The 16,774-nt window shown below is 41.0% G+C and overlaps 1 protein-coding gene and 1 non-coding gene across 3 annotated transcripts in view; both read left to right on the forward strand.

The window, feature by feature from the left end:
- The first annotated feature begins 3,050 nt into the window (after positions 1 to 3,050).
- On the forward strand, positions 3,051 to 3,123 carry trnaa-agc (transfer RNA alanine (anticodon AGC)). Its single transcript has one exon. It is a non-coding gene; the product is annotated as a tRNA-Ala (tRNA).
- A 2,228-nt stretch (positions 3,124 to 5,351) lies between these two features.
- The window catches only part of kif20a (kinesin family member 20A), a 30,297-nt gene continuing 18,874 nt past the window's right edge, over positions 5,352 to 16,774 (forward strand). Inside the window, exons 1-3 of one of the 2 annotated variants that reach the window (XM_052014633.1) lie at positions 5,352 to 5,656; positions 12,940 to 13,216; positions 16,053 to 16,172. In XM_052014633.1, coding sequence (XP_051870593.1) covers positions 12,959 to 13,216; positions 16,053 to 16,172 — 378 coding nt within the window. In that variant the 5' untranslated portion in view covers positions 5,352 to 5,656; positions 12,940 to 12,958. Of the gene's footprint in view, positions 5,657 to 7,071; positions 7,167 to 12,939; positions 13,217 to 16,052; positions 16,173 to 16,774 lie in introns of those variants that run through there. The other variant, XM_052014634.1, reaches the window with a different exon arrangement.

The raw sequence follows: 16,774 nt of genomic DNA on the forward strand, positions 1-16,774 counted from the left end.
GGTCACACAAGGTAGATTGTGAGGTCATAGTCCATCTCATTGTATAAGGGAACCGTTTAATAGTTTTATCACAGTGGGGTAGAAGCTGTCCTTAAGTCTGGTGGTACGTGCCCTCGGGCTCCTGTATCTTCCACCCGATGGAAGAGGAAAGAAGAATGTCCCGGGTGGGTGGCGTCTTTGATTATGCTGGCTGCTTCACCAAGACAATGAGAAGTAAAGACAGAGTCCAGGGAATTAAGTTTGTCAATGGGTTTTGTAGTCAGAGGAAATGCTCGTGGACAGTCCACCAGAAAGGGGCTGTCTGGGCTGCTTCCTCTCTTATTTTACACTTGCTCCAGGCCTTCATCCTTCTGCCCCACAGCTGCTTGCTGTGCAGCTCTTGGCAAGAATCAAGCCCTCCTGATCCTGAGATTGTACGGCATGTAGCAGACCATAAGAAATCTGGAGTCAGAATCTGCTTAGGGTTGCAAGGCTGCTCTGGAGTGGTCTGGGCAATGGGCATCACTTCTTCATCACACCAATGGTCTGCTCTTTCACATTTTGCACAAAGACATGGTTTTCACCACATGTGCAAGGGGTATTGAACTCATGAGCAATCTCCTAATTGGAAAGCCCTTGTTGCCCAGGAGTCACCCTTGGGTTTGTGATATAGGCTCAAATCCAGAAGACATAGAAGGTTGCAGCAGAATTGATGCATTGTGAAAACTCCAGCTTATTGGGTATGGACCTGCTGTGTACATTCATACTAAAGAACGTTCGAGAATGGAATCCCTTATTGTTGCGGTATACCTCAGAGTTAGCATGCGGCATGCAAAAGTTGGTGCCTGCATCAGGGGGTAGCATGGAATCCTCAACCCACCTGCTGCTTTCTGACAAGAGAGAAAGATGTGGTCATGTGTCTTTCAATAGAGAGACGCTGGAACCTTCCACACGATGACAAACTGTGAAATGTTCCTGCCATGAAGGATCTAACAGGTGAAGGTTTGTGGCCATGAACCAAGGCAATCTGGACCTTGCCTTAGTGTGAAGTTGCAATTGCTCCTGGATTGAGGTAAGTTTCAGCAGGGATGTTCTTATTTAAACCTGGATATCTAACACTGTTTCTTACTGACTTGCTCACTGAGCGTCCTGAGTGTGGCCTCTTGCTGAGAATCTTCTTTCTTCCTCCTCCTCCTGCCAGGAGCTATCCTTCTCTGCTCATTCTTCCAGACCTGGTGTATTCTGGGGGACCTACCAATACATCTATGTCTGGGCAAGCAATGGTTACTTCAGAAGCCTTCAGTGGAGATACAGACTTCAGGCACGGTAGTGTAGCGGTTAGCGTAATGCTATTACAGCACCAGTGACACAGGTTCAATTCCAGCCACTGTCTGTAAGGAGTTTGTACGTTCTCCCCGTGTCTGTGTGGATTTCCTCCGGGTGCTCTGGTTTTCTCCCATATTCCAAAGACGTACTGGTTAGGAAGTTGTGGGCATGCTATGTTGGCGCTGGAAGCATAGCGACACTTGCGGGCTGCCCCCAGAACACTATGCAAAAAAGGTGTATTTCACTGTGTGTTTCCATGTACATGTGATTAATAGATATCTTTAAGATATCTCTTTAAACTTCAAAAAAAAAACTAGAAGCTATTAAACTCTTATGGACTCATAGCAACAGGCAGTCAAAACTCCTTTAAATGGTGCTGTAGGAGAACAGATGTTTTTTTTAAAAAAATGCCTGTTCCTGAGGGGGATGAAAAATAATGCTCAGACAATGAAGTAAAGGTTTGTTCATTGTTTAGTTCTCTTGCAGTTTGTTTTTACATCTGTACCCAGACTTGCTGACTCCTGCAATCTCAGTCTGATTTCAAATTCTTATTCACCGTGTCGGTCTCTTAATGGCCTTGCTTCTCACGATCTTTGTATCTTCCACCTTGCCTACAAACCTCCCTCCCCTCGGCCTCGTCGTCTTTGTAACACCAGGCTTCAGCCTTTTAGGAACATACATTCCTTCCCAGATTAAACCCCCCGGTTCTCTATTCTCGCCAAAGTTTGTCCTTTTAAATTCAAAGTTTTAGTGACCCATCCCAAAGACATCAATCAACCACTGGAATTTTGCAACAATCGTTACAATTTCATGGTTGCCATTACAAGCACTAGCATTGTATGAATTCCATAATTTATTTAACTCCAAGCTACCATGGTAGAATTCAAAAAGGCCTATGAATCAAGTCACAGCCACAACTCTCCTGCATTGCATAGATACTAAGGGGGGAAAATGCAGGGCTACGCAGAGAGACCTGGGGAACAGGACCGACTGCACTGCTCCTACAGAGAGCCGCATTGGCGGCAGACAGGCACAATTGTATGACGCTGGGACTATACTAAGTTCTAAAGAGAGAAACACCAAGGGAAATCCGGTTTTTGTTACTGAAAGGCGGCGAGTTTTACTCCAAATACCTAACTTAAGTCTGTATCTACAAAATGCGTGTTTCTGGTTGTGACCAAGGATCCCAGACCTGAAACGCTTTTGAATTCTCTTTCTACGGATGCTGCCTGAGCTGCTAAGTGTTCCCAACGTTTACTGGTTGTATTACAGATTTGCAATATCTGCAGTTTTTATTTTCATTCATCATTCTGCATTTCAATATACTTCAAACATTGCATATTATTAGTCGCCGTAAATGCGTGGGTTCCCCTGGAACAAGTAGAAATGTACATCTTGACCCTGAAACACTTCTAAAGCTGGCAACATGGTTAAGTTTACAGTGAACGTTGGCCACGTGTGCAAGGGTTAGGAATAATATTTATTTACCATGAAAGGATGTAGGTGTGCATCCAGAATGTGCGCTAGGAATACACTATCTGCTCACCTCAGTTCATGTTGCAAGTCCCCCCACCTTCTGTAACCTAATGTACTGCTGCCTGATGTCAACCAATCCGGTTTACGGGTGTACTGAGTGACAAGAAGATAAACCAATTAGAATGGCTGCCAGGGAAGATCGGTAATATTTGAATTAAAATAAGATTGAGGCTGTTCCAAAGGAGGTGACGGAAGTAGTTCCTTTAACAGGGGAATTAGCTCAAATGGTAGAGCGCTCGCTTAGCATGCGAGAGGTAGCGGGATCGATGCCCGCATTCTCCAAAGTTTTTTTTTCTAACACTTTTAATATTTACTTGGAAATAACGTAGCAAGCTGCGGTTGTTAACCGTAACATATTTTTCTGGATTCACTAAACTTCAAACATATTGCAGATTTATTAGAGGTACCAGCAACTGTGTACAGTGTGAGGGCTCACCAGGGGCTTAACATCATGTTGTTGAAACCAGTTCCACTTTGAGTATTTTGGTTGGTAGAAAAAATACATAAGCAGGGTATTTTTGAAATGGTAAGGGGAAAGGTTCAGAGGCAACCTGGTTGTTTAGTTTATTCACGACAGAGATGAACAGGTCTTTAGATATTAAAGGAATCAAAGGATATGGGGTAAGTGCAGGAACAGAAGCTATTGAATCAGTGCAGACATGAGGAGCTGAATGGCCTACTGTTTCTAACTTTTATGTCCACATGCTTTTAATTATTAAGCATTTTTCTTCAGAAATTTATAAGATTCCTTAGGATCAGGTTTGGAGAACACGTGCAATTTACCATCTATACCATTCATGCCTTTCGGTGATACAAACTGCACACATTCACGATTCATCTATTTAAGACAAGTGATAGCAGATGAAAAACCAGAAAACAAAAAAAAGCTGACCAACAACTTTCAAACAGCAGATGCCATCCTCAACAACCTGACACCTCACGAACATCCTAATATGATATGTAATTTGTGAAAACAAATGGTTTTGTGCTGTTCTAATTGTACTGACTCAAAAACTATGGGGAGACATGAGGCTGTAGATGTTGGAATCTGGAGCAATACACAAAAATTTGGAGGAACAGTCAGAAATGTCAACTGCCCATTACCCACCACAGATGCTGCATGACCTGCTGAGTTCCTCCAGCTTTTTGTGTGTAGCTCAAAGCAATGTAAGAATGGGAAAAGTCATTGAACTATAACACTAACTCTTTCTCTCCTTCCTCAGAGCTGCCTGGCTAACTGAGTATTTCTAGCATTTTCTGTTTAAATTTTAAACGAACATCCATAATTTTTAGTTATTCCTAACTGCAATAAAGCCCAAAGAATTAAAAGTTCAAGAAGCCAGAGAATCCAACATTTTAAGGCACAAATGTTTAGTTTTGGAATAGTGTGTGTCATGAGCACAAACCTATGTGGAAACTTTTGAATGTTTTTGTTTCAAAAGTATATGTTTTTGTTGATTCTAAACATTTTTTAAAATTCTGAGTTAATAGATTTTAATCACTAACAATGGTAAAAGAAAATCTTTGCACCAAGTACAACTTTTCTATTTCCAGACAGGATTGGCAAATTCTATAAGCCTAATTCAAATCAGTCTTGGATTCTAACACTAATTCTTCATCCTACTATATAAAAAAGAACAGAAGATGCTGGAGAAACTCTGGAGGCCAGGCAGTGTCTGTATGGATGGCATGTTAAACAGTTTTTCACTGTATTTCAGTACATGTGACAATAATAAATTAAACCAAACCATCTGAGGTGAGAACAGTTAATGTTTCAGGTTGATGACCTTAACAAGGAAAAGTTAGAAATGTTGGAAAAGTTTTATGTTAACAGAGAAGAGGCAGAGAGCACAATGTGATGGGCAGTTCTGGATGCCACACTATAGGAAGGATGTGATTACACTGGAGGAACTGCAGAGGAGATTCACCAGGACTTTGCCTGGAAAGCAGCTTTTCAGCTATGAAGAGAGACTGGTATACAAAATTATGAGGAGCATAGATAGGGTAGATAGACAACTTTGCTATAGGGAAATGTTTCTAATTATGATCAGAAAGCATTGGCTTGAAGTAAGGGGTAGGAGATTTAGAGGGGCTTTGAGGCGAAGTGGTTGGAATCTGGAACACACTGCCTGAGAGGGTTGGAGGCAACTATGCTCACACCATTTAAGCATTATTTGAGTCCTGAAGAAGGGTCCTGACCCGAAACGTTGACCGCCTGCTTTTCTCCACGGATGCTGCCTGGCCTGCTGAGTTCCTCCAGCATCATCACGTTTTTCATCTAGATACCAGCATCTCCAGTCCTTTGTTTCTCTAAGAATTATTTAAGTGGGCGTTTGAAGCGCCAGGGTATAGAAGGCTACGGGCCCAATGCAGGATAATTAAATTAGTATAGATAGGTATTTGTGTCCGCCATGGACGCGGTGGGCCGAAGGGTCTGTTCCTGCACGGTGGGTCTCTTTAAGACGGCTTGATTGTAATCTTTTAAGATCCTGAGGGATCCACTTCTGTGAGGCACTTGGGATATTTACAGAGTTAAAGTTGCGGCCCACAAGTGCAAATTATTGCTGATTCTAGGAGCTGGGAGGAAGGAACTTGCGAGTGAGATGAACGCCCTCTTGTCGCCCTTATCAAACATGGCGCCACCCACGTCCAAATAGGCACATCGCGGCAGTGCGCATGCCCTGGAGTGAGGTCACCGGGAAGTGAACGGCGATTGGAGGGTTTCAGGAGCAGCGCGATGTTTGAAAAAGGCGAGTCGTTATAGCGCGGCTCGCAGGGGCCGGAGGACGCGGGCGATCGGCTCCAGCGGCTTCAGGTGAGGCTCGGCCCAGGCCTTCTGTGGGTCGAGGTGGATTTGGACGGTTTAACTGGCTAGGTTGCATTCCTTCCCCCCCCCCCCCCCCCCCTCCGCTGCCTTCCACCGGTGCGGGCGGGCTCGTTATCCGAGCGGGCTGGGTCGGGCCCCGGCAACTAACTAACCACCAGAACAGGGGTGTAGGTTAATGGTCTGATCGTTCAATATGCTCCTCAAAAGGGGGGGGGGGGGGGTAAAGAAGCGAGGTTGCTCATCAGCACGCAATGTGAAGGGGCAACGGGGTGTGCTGGTTACACAGCCAACGTTCCTCAGGGGGTGAGGATATCCGTTCATGGTCTGGGATATCTGGTGCTCGGCTCGTCTCTCGGGTGGGGGTGGGGGGGTCATATTCATTTGAGGCATCACTTGTCACATTTTCTCAAGGCACTGGAGGACAGTCGGTGCACCTAGTCCGTGCTGGCTCTCAGCAATTGGTTTATTATTGTCACATATACCGAGATACAGTGAAAAGCTTTTGTTTGCGTGCCATCCAGACAGTACGGTAGTTAAAACGGAGGGGGGCGGGGGAAATTGCAGGATACAGTGTTCCAGAGAGAGTGCACTTCAGGTAGACAAATGAAATGCAAGGGCCACGACCAGGTAGATTGAGAAATCAAGAGTTCACCTTTATCGTATAAGAAGTGTGTTCAAGAATTTACTCTATCAATCCTATTCCCCTACTTATTTTCCTTTAATTCGCTCTCTCTTGCATTGCCATCGATTGCACCCTGATTCTCCTACCACTCAACTATACTGGAGTAATTTGCAGCAGCTAATTAACTTGGCATCCAGCATGTCTTAAGATGTGGGAAGAAATTGGAGCTCCGGGGCAACCTACACAGTCGTAGGGACGTTGTCCAGACTGCATGCATCCAACAAGGGTTGCTGCAGCCCAACTTTATTCCAGTGGCTCAGTGCAGGGATTTTTCAATTTTTTTTCTTGTGGGAAGTAGGTTAGGGATTTGTATTACAACATATTTATAACATAGTTATTTTGCTTTGGTGATCGTCTGCTTTGAACTTTATACCATATTTTGAAGTGTTTGTTGGCTGATCCACTTCTGGGAGAAATTGAAAATCAGCCAAGTTGTCGTCTGAAGTCGCATAAGCAGGGCCAGGTGAAGGTTTTCTAAAGGACATTTGCTAATCTCTAGACAATCTGACTGCTTTTTATTGGCAGATTTTTGAATGTCAAAATCGAATTGAAATTTTCAAGCTGTAATGGTGCATTCTATGTACACTGATCTCTTGATAACCAACTTGTGCACTATGCTACCATAGTTTGATGAGATGTTTGCCAGTTGGAGAGGTTCTATGGTTGTATGATTGTTTTGTTTTCCATTACTGGAGGGCCTCCCAAACCAAAAACCACACATGCCTCTGAAAGAGGTCTTGTACAGGAGGTGATATGGAAACAATTTGACAGAGGCCACCACAAGGGAAGAAGGAAGGAAGCTATAATCACTTAAATGTGAGCATTCTGCCTCGAGGCAGTGTTTTCATTCTGGAAAACATAGACGCTGGTGTTGACTTTTCAGAATGTGGAGTTTATGAATGAATTTTAATTGAGTGGATGATTGTGCCTGCCTGAAATTTCCTGATGAGTGTATCGTATCAGTGAGATATCTTTCTGATATTTTGTTTGTAAAAATGACTCTTAAATGGGGCAGACACAATTTTCATTGTGCCTGGCAACCTAATGGAATTTTGGTATCCAAAAGATGCTTTTACAGACGAGTCCGTACTCCAATTTTAATTGGTGAGTTTACTGGATAGCTCTGTTCTATGGGGTGGTTTACAACATTTCTTGACTTTAATGAAGCCCAATCTGTGTGTGTGTGTGTGTGTGTGTGTGTATATATAAAACACACACACACACTTTAGTATATTGATCTGATTTTGTTTGGAATTTGGCATTTTCTTAATGTGTCTTTCATGCTGTTGCATGGAGATGTAGAATCCAGCAGCAAGAATGTGAAGCAAAAAGCAGTTTGCAAGTAACAGTGATGCTCTCCAGTGTTGGCAAAAGTCCTTTACTTTAATCTAAAGAGGTCCAGTTCTCTATGAACTGATGAGATAAATTTTGTTTTGGGATACTTTAGTTATTGTTGGCATCAGATTTACACAGTAATTAACTGAATGACAAAAGAAAGGAAGATCCCAAGTCTGGATTTGTGCAGGTCCCAATTTTGGCTTCAGTGCCTCTAAATTAGGACAGGGAACAAAAATAGCCAAGGTTCCTTTCCTTGCTTCTTATGCCATGGAATAAAGGTATCTTGTAAGAATGAAAAGGAGCCATTTGAGATGTGATAGGTGCTTGTGAAATTGTACAGGATACAATGTGCTGAGAGCAAGATTATTTAACCAGATCCAGCTTTGGCACCATCCATCATAACAGTGGATGCTGAGGGGAGGGTTAATTGAGATGTATAATACAATGTGAAACCTAGGTAGACCTATTCCCCTTGGTGGAGAAGCCAGAGCCTGGTGACATAGATTTATAGTAATTGGTCCAAGGATTAGAGATGAAGTTAGGAAAAAAATCATCTGGAGGGTGGTGGGGTTCTGGAACTTGCTGGTAAAGACAGAAATCCTAAATTCATTTGAATGATATGTGGATGTTTACTTTTTAATTTGGGGATCTGGGTGTCACTGGCAAGGCTAGTGCCGATTGCCCATCCTTAATTGTCCTCTAAGGTATTGGTGAGCCTTGAACCTCTGTGATCCATCTGGTGAAGATGCTCCCACAGTGCTCTTGGGCAGTGAGTTCCAGGACTTAGTCCCAGCGGTGGTGAAGGACTGTTGAGATATTTCCAAGTTAGGATGCTGTGCAATATTCAATGGAGCCTGCAAGTATTTTCGTTCATGCCTGCAGCCCTTGCCCTTGGTGGTAGGGATGTGAGTTTGGGTTATGTTGGAGTAGCCTATGTGAATAAATGCAGTGTGTTTTACAGATGGCAGACACTGCAGCCACTGTGCACTGATCATGTAAAGGATGAATGTTTAGAGTGGTGAATGGAGTACCAAACAAGTGGGTTGCTTTGTCCAGGACAATGTTGAGTTTCTTGAGTTCTTGGAGCTGCATTAATCCAGGCAATGGAGAGCATTCCATCAGGCTCCTGACATGTGGTTGGTAAGTTAATTGGCCACTGTAGATTGCCCTTAATATGTAAGTGAGTAGTAGAATTGTTGGGGGGTGGGGGGGGGGTGGTGGTTTGTATGCTGCAAGATATCCACCCTCTGACTTGTTCTGGCTGTCATGGTTTATATTTGGCTGGTCCTTCTGTGTTTTTGCTCAATAGTAAACCTCAAGATGCAGAGACGCGACCTGCAGGAATACAGATGAAGTGCTTGAAGGTGGGATTAGGCTGGAGACAAAGCAGAAACACAATGGGTCACCTTCTGTGTCACAAGATTTCCAGTTCAATTATTTTGTGATTGATCTATATCTTAACCCCAATTAGAGGAAAAAAGGACTACAGATGCTGGAATATCTAGATGGAAACACGATAATGCTGGAGGAACTCAGCAGGCCAGGCAGCATCCCCGGAGAAAAGCAGGCGGTCAGCATTTTGTGTCAGGATCCTTCTTCAGGATCCTGAACTGATGCAATATTTCTGATAAATGAGCTTCTGTCAAACAAACATCTGGTCTTGTTAATTAAAGGTTTCGGTCCAGAAACATTAGCTCTGCTTTCCATTTGCTCGGTTCCTGCTTGACCTTAGGGTTTCTGAAATTTTCTGGAGCTTTTCTGTGCACAAGTTATTTGTGAGTCATAGAGAAATACAACACAGAAACAGGCCTTTTGGCTGCACCAACCATCAACCACACATTTACACTAATCCTACATTAATTCCTTTTAGTTTCTCCCTACATTCTCTAACTCCCTCCAGATTCTGCCACTCACCTACACACTAGAGGCAATTTACAGTGGCTAATTAACCTGTCAACCCACACATTTTTTGGAATGTAAGAGGAAACCAGAGCACCTGGAGGAAACCCACATGGACACAGGAAGGACGTGCAAACTCCACACAAGCATCAGTTATTGGGTTTTTGACTACAGTGGTTGCATTTTTAAATTGTATTGCTTTGAAACATTTGGAAGAGTAATAAGCACAGAAAGCTTTTCATATAAATGCTGAGACTGAGGAAAATTAGTAAAAGCAAACCTAATATGTGAACAGAACTCACATGTTAAGGGACAATGATGATATAGCTATTAAGAGATTCCATTTGGTTTGAGTTCTCTGCAGGTGTTCATTATTCTTTAATATTTTTAGTTCATGTTTTACTGCAAGTATTCCTAGTTCCGTGCAAAAATTGTCACTTTGTCATTAATGAATGTTATGTTTCTGTGGTAACATTCCTATTCTGCAACACCTGACATTAGTTAAAATAATTGTCCAAGCGGATGCTTTCTTTGTGCTTGTGCAACTTTTACCACTTTGGGTAGGTCATTAGCTAAAGTTTAATGACTATCCCTGCACTGGGGATGAAAGGCAAAGATTCAAATGCTCAAAATGTTCCTTTCTGCGTAATCACAGCAGGCAGTGGTTGAAACCTTGGTGTATGGACTCGACCAATGCTCTCTGCATACTAGCAAGTTACTGCTTCTTCTTGAGATGTTTTAGTTTTGTAGTACAGAATTTGTGATAGGGATATTTCATGGAGCATTATGCACCAACTTGCAGTTATTTAGAACCCTGTGTTTACATTTGGTTTGTATGTTTATTGGGCTAGTTAGAAAATGAGCAACATCTGGCTTCACTCCAAAGCCTGTTTGGATATGAAGTCGCTGTATTTGTTGTCTGTTAACTAGGAGCATTCATATGTGGGTTAGTATTTTAAAATTAATTACCAGTTCAGATACTGACAAATGAGGAGCTTCTACAGCCCACTTAGATTCAATGAGTCAGTTAGAAGAGCTTGCAAAGAATGCATATTCAGTTATGACAGCTAACATTAGTGCTATTGTTTTGTTTCATTCTGGCTGAGAACTGTAAATTTCCATGTGCATTTTTTGCAAATTGTATGAATTATTCTGCTGATCTCAGTAATCTTCTAGCCTTTAATGTACTGTAAGCAATTTTTGTGTGATTTAATGACATCAGTTTAAATTGAGTTCACACTGTTTGGAATGATGACTAAAAGAGTATGTGACAGTGAGTAAATGGATTTACATCTGTGCGCCTAAATCTTTAAGCTTGAGTATTTTCAGGTCAGTACAAGATTTGAGAGCCAAAATCTTGTGTACTTCAATGTACACAAGAAGGCCACTGATTATGTTCAGTGACATCAAATGGCATGCAGCACTAATTTGATGAAACTTGCACAAAATTCTATTGCATGTACAAGACCCTGAAGAACACTGAAGCTGTGTGTTGTTTGGAGAGCTGAGGCCTGCTTTTGTGATAGTTAACCCTACTTGAGCTATGGCCAGGGAGTCCGAGCCAGCCATCTTCCCTTTCCATCCAGTATTTGCTCAAGATCTGCATGAATGCTGACGTTATATGCTAGCCAAAATTCCTTGGTGTTTTTGGCAATCATTCCTTCAGTGTGACTCTTTAAGATGCATATTCAAATGTGAAATCTTGTGCATTAATTATTTGGATTGTATTTACTTATCTGTTAAACCGCGCATGAAATTGCTCAGCAACGTTTGATTCAGAAAAGCATTAAAACTGAAGCAAATTCTTTAACGTTATATACTTGCTAATGTTTTTCCTGACCTTTCATTTCTAGTCCTGAATTTGTAATTTTCTATAATCTTTGAAGGTGCTGGATTAAAGTCATTCTTCAATCTGTCACATATGAAACCTCTTGGTCTTGGTGGTGCCAAATAGTGAGCTGCAGTGGGTATAAGTTTTGGGGTCCATCTCTGTAAGATTGAACTCTTGTGTTGTTACATGCTTTGTTTAAATCAGGTGCACTTTTGTCCTTGCTCTCAGTTTCAACAATTGTTTGTCTCAAGATCATCTCCACCTATTCCACACAGAACTTATTTTATTACAAATTCCCGGGTTCCTGACATAATTAGACTGAGTCTGAGCTGCCGTCTTGCACATCTCCTTCTATAACAATGCTAATGCTCAACGATTCAAATACACTAACTTTTATTTCTGCTGAGCCGAAGGCTGAACTACAGTCTTATTGCTTTGAGTCTGCGTATTGAAGTTACTGTGAATTAGGGTGCTTAGACTTGCCCTCCTATGACAAGTAGAGTAACTTATTGCATTCATCTTCACAGCTAGGGATGGGTTCAGTCCTGTTCCGTTCCATCCTCATTGCCCATATAATGTATGTGCTCCTTGCTGTTTCTGAGCTTGTAATAAGTAATGTATAGAGTGCAACATATAGAGAATTCTAAAGGTTATGTCTGTTTTATTCAAAATTCTTTTTGGATTTTGCATGTGCACAATGATGCAAACATGGTCAAATATATCACGTGGTAGCATTACGTATTTCTGTGCATTGCAAGCCCATGTCTTTCTTTCTTCAATCTTTTATTAGTTTTCAAATTAATACAGATTGATATATAGCATCAATATTTATACATGTAATACAAAGAGATCAGGATAACAATCATAGCATAGATAATCATAAAGAACAATAAAATATAAAAAAAATCTGTAGATCCAATGATCTCTTAGTAAATGAATACATAAAAGAAAGGAAAGAAAAAGATTAATTATATAAATTAAAAAAAACAAATCAATAAGAAAAATTGTAAACAATATAAACTAAACTAAACAAAAAAAAATTTCTCAGTAGAAACAGAGCAATATTATGTCATCAACTCCATTCCTCCAAGTTGGAATGCCCACATGTCTTATCACTGGATTTAAAGTCAATGTTAATGTCAGCAGAAGGGCCAGCTCTAACAAGGATACAGAACAACAAAAGGGTATTTTTGTGTTGTACATTCAAGGTTGTTAATACAGAAAGCTTGTTCATTTCTTGGCTGAATTTGGGACTAGTAGCTTTAAGATTAGGTGACAGTGCTTGGTTGATTAAAACTATATCATGTACGACTTATTACCTACCCAAAGCACAAATCATTTGTGGCCACTTTGTAACCCTTTTCTTTCTAAGTCCTGATGGTCATGAGACTATGATGTAGAATTACTTGGCCTTTAAAGATTAAATTTAATCTTTGTGATACTGTTGCTCTTGCTGTATTCTGTAAACTAATAAGAAATGTTCTAATCCAGGAATTGTAATTAAATGATTTGTATATGCAGGAACAACAGCTGAGTGAAAATGGCTACAGGAATAATTTCTCCAAATGTATACTCTGATGAAGAGGAGGCGGCCATTTGGGAATCAACTGCTCTTAATGGTGGTGATGTTAAAAAGCAGTTGTTACCAGACTTCTCTGTCATCTCACCAGCAAGCAATGTGCCAAGTTGTTCTGATTCAGTGCAGACCCCTGCAGAGACTTCTCAAGAAGACAGAATTAAGATCTACCTCCGGGTTAGACCTTTTACAGAAGCTGAACTTGAGAAAGGAGAGTCACAGGTCAGTGGTGGATTGTCAGAAGTTTTTTCATTTGATATATTTTCTATTCAAAATGACATGGAATTTCATCGGATTAGATGCTAAACTGTTGTCCCATTATCCTCTGGTTAGATGCAAGAGATCCATTGGTGGGCATTTTGAAGAAGTTATTTAGTTCTACCTGGTGCCCTCCCAATGTTTATGTCTGAACCAGCATCATTTAAATCTACTATGGTTGTTATTATTTGCTGTTCTTCTCTTTCGGGCTTTGTTTACCCACCATTCCATAGTTTTTGGTTGAACCATTAAACTTAAGGACTCTGTTCTAACACAGTTACATTTATTCATATCTCTGGAATCTCAACTATTGGAAGCAATTTACTTTCATCTACCCCATACTATCCTTTCATAAATCTTTCTTGTTAATGCATATGTTTCATTGCAGCAGGCAGTGTTCTAGTGAATCTGCATTGAATTGCTGAAATTCTACACTTCGTCAAGTTCAGTTTGATGTAATAAACTGAGCCCACCTGCATAGTCAAAGAATTACTTGGGGTGGGCAAATAATTTGAGGCCACTTTTTGCAAAAGAATGTTTGGAAATTTCTTGAAGATAACATAGCCTGCAGGAACCACCAAAATTCATTATGGAATCATGGAAATGTACAGCACAGAAACAAGTCCTTTCAGCCAACCTCGACAACGCCGACTGTGATGTCTATCCACGCTAATCCCATTTGCCTATGTTAGGCTTATCCATCTCTGCCTTTCTTATTCATCAACCTTTGCTACTGTATCTGCTTCCATCACCTTTGGCAGTTCGTTCCAGATATTCACCATCCTCTGTGAGGTAAACATCCCTCAGATTTCCTGTGGGGGAAAAACTTATCCCTCAGGTCTCCATTGTGTGTGTAAGTGGATGAGCTGAGTGCCCAGGTGGTGTGACTTTGATACATTGTTGAAGTAAACACTGCTATTTATTGAAGAGTTACTGCCTTTAATAAAGGATGTGTAAAGCTTTACCTGTCTATTTGTTTATACAAGCAGCAACAGAAAGGAACATGGTATCAAGTTTAGGACTGTTGCTGCTGTGGAGAACGAGGAATGATGATGCAGTGTGAAGAAAATAGAAAACTAAATAGTGATGATGGCAGGCAGGAATGCCTAACAGTACCAGCTGCATACTGAGGAACAGCAATGAAGTTTGCTTTATTGATTGAAGAAACATTGCTGTGGCAAGTCTCTGTATAGTGCAGGATATGTACCTGAAATGCCTCATTGTGTTGAAGTGGAACAAAATAAACTGGCACGTTAGCAAGAAGGACTTTGAGTCATGGAAGAAATTAACTTTGGGTCACTGGGAGAGGCTAGAAGGATTCAATTGCCTTTTATGGTCATGGGCCAACAATCATGATGGGAGACTTGTATTGAGGTTTTTTATACAATTATAAATTTGTGCAGTGAAGATATTGAGAAGCCGCTTGTGCTCTAGGGTGCACTGGCTCTGCTCCAGCAGACCACTAGTCAGGAGGGTTTGGAAGGTGCCAAGGAATCTCCAGCTAGCAGGCAGTGGCTGAGAGGTATCCATCTCCATGAGAGAGGTGTGGTGACCAAGACATAGATTGTTGTGCACAGGAATTATTTCAAGTGAAATTTGATGACAGCCCATCCCACAAGGAATGTGAAGCTTGCCTGCAGAGAGATGAAGCAATTAAACGTGAAACTTTCTGAGAGGAGGAGAGACAGCATCTTAACTCAAGTGTACATGTATCGTGTGATGATAAAGCACAAGGAAAGTTGCAGAAAAGCAATAAGTGGAAATAAGTTAGCTCCAGAAATGTGTTTGCAATGAGGTGGATATTGACAGGGGAGAATGCCTTCAGAGATCTAAAACACATGAAGGACATTCTTCAGGAATAGTAGATTTGCAGTGCTAACTGTTTGGATGTTAGATAGCAAAGGCTGGGAATATGACTATTGTGCTGAGAGTCAACGGGTAGAGGTTGCATCGTAGTGGTGAAACAATAGAACAGAGGTATTAATTACAGAAGAGCCTGCTGAAAGTCCTCAAGGTTGAGGAACAGATCTGCAAAAAAAAAAGTAGCATGTATAGCTTGTAATGAAGAGTTTATTGATAAAGAGAGTGAGTAATTAAATGTATGTTTAGTTGACTAATTGTATAACTTTGTGTAGGTAAGTAGGTTTAAAGGGGATGCAGTGTAGTATATACAAGTGTATATATATTTTACTAAGTGTACCCTATGATATGACTGAAGTTGTAGCAAACATTGCTGTTTAATTGACCTGATGAAGGGTCTCGACACAAAACTTCGACTGTTTATTTCCCTCCATAGATGCAGCCTGACCTGCTGAGTTCTTACCAGCATTTTGTGTGCGTTGCTTCAGATTCCAGCATCTGCAGAATCTCGTGTTTTGCTGTTTGTTACTGCCTTCAATAAAAGATTCTGTGTCTCCTGTCTTTGTTCATGCAAGGAGCAATACAAAGAACCTTCATGTGTTATGCCTGTGAATATCTTGGCTACCTCTTTTTGCAAAAGTACTTAATGGTTTTTAATTCTGTATTTGTTTCATCTGTATACACACTTGGTATTTCATAGAATCTAATCTGTCACCATAGCGTTAAACCACATAAGCAAAGATTGTCATTCAAAGGCACCCAGTTGGAACTGAAGTAATTCTTCTTTCTATCCTATTTATCAGGTTTGATCTAAAGATCTGTTGTGCTGAAATAATTAAGTTTTACCAGGAATGGGCAATTTAATTGAACCTTTTAATACTTGTAGCTTTAAATTCTGGGAACAGTTGCTCACTTGTGGCCTTTTCTGAATTCCCCACAGGGCTGTGTTCTCATCGAGAATTCTGAAACGCTTGTACTACGCGCTCCCAAGGATTCATTTGCTATGAGGAGCTGTGAGCGAGGGATTGGTCAGGCGATGCACAAATTTACCTTCTCACAGGTTTGAAATAAAAATGTGATTTATTTAGTGGATTAGGTGAAACTGATCAAAAGTGAGCTAACCACTTTCAGTGCTTTCAGGACATTACTGGAATTGTGTTTACTTTTTAACTTCTTCATCCTACCTATTGTCCTGCCTTCTGTGTTTGATGCACAGTAACCTCATTTAACTGGAAAGGACAATAAAATTAAAAATAACTTATCTACGTGCTAGTCCAGTAGGAAAATTGAATGACTTTCTACAGCACATTAATTTATAGTACATTATGGTGTAAGTATTTTGCTTGGTATGCTGACCTTACCAGAGAATCTCTAGTTCACTCAATACATTGAACATCTGTCTTTCCATCGTTAAGGAGCAGAATGAGGTCCTCTAATGCACTTCCTTTCATCTCTGGCCAATGCTATAGAAATATGTGCTCTGGCTTCCCTTCAATGATTCCCACTGACAGCAGCTGATTTGCTAACTTTGAATGCCACATTGTTGTTCTGATTTCAAAACGTTCAATCGTAATTAAAATTTAATGCATTTTTTCCAGTTTCCTGAGTGAGCACAAGAATATAAGAGCAAGAGTAGGCTACTCGGTCCCTCAGACCTGCTCT

This window comes from Pristis pectinata, chromosome 4 (genome assembly GCF_009764475.1).
Source record: "Pristis pectinata isolate sPriPec2 chromosome 4, sPriPec2.1.pri, whole genome shotgun sequence".
Taxonomy (NCBI): Eukaryota; Metazoa; Chordata; class Chondrichthyes; order Rhinopristiformes; family Pristidae; genus Pristis; species Pristis pectinata.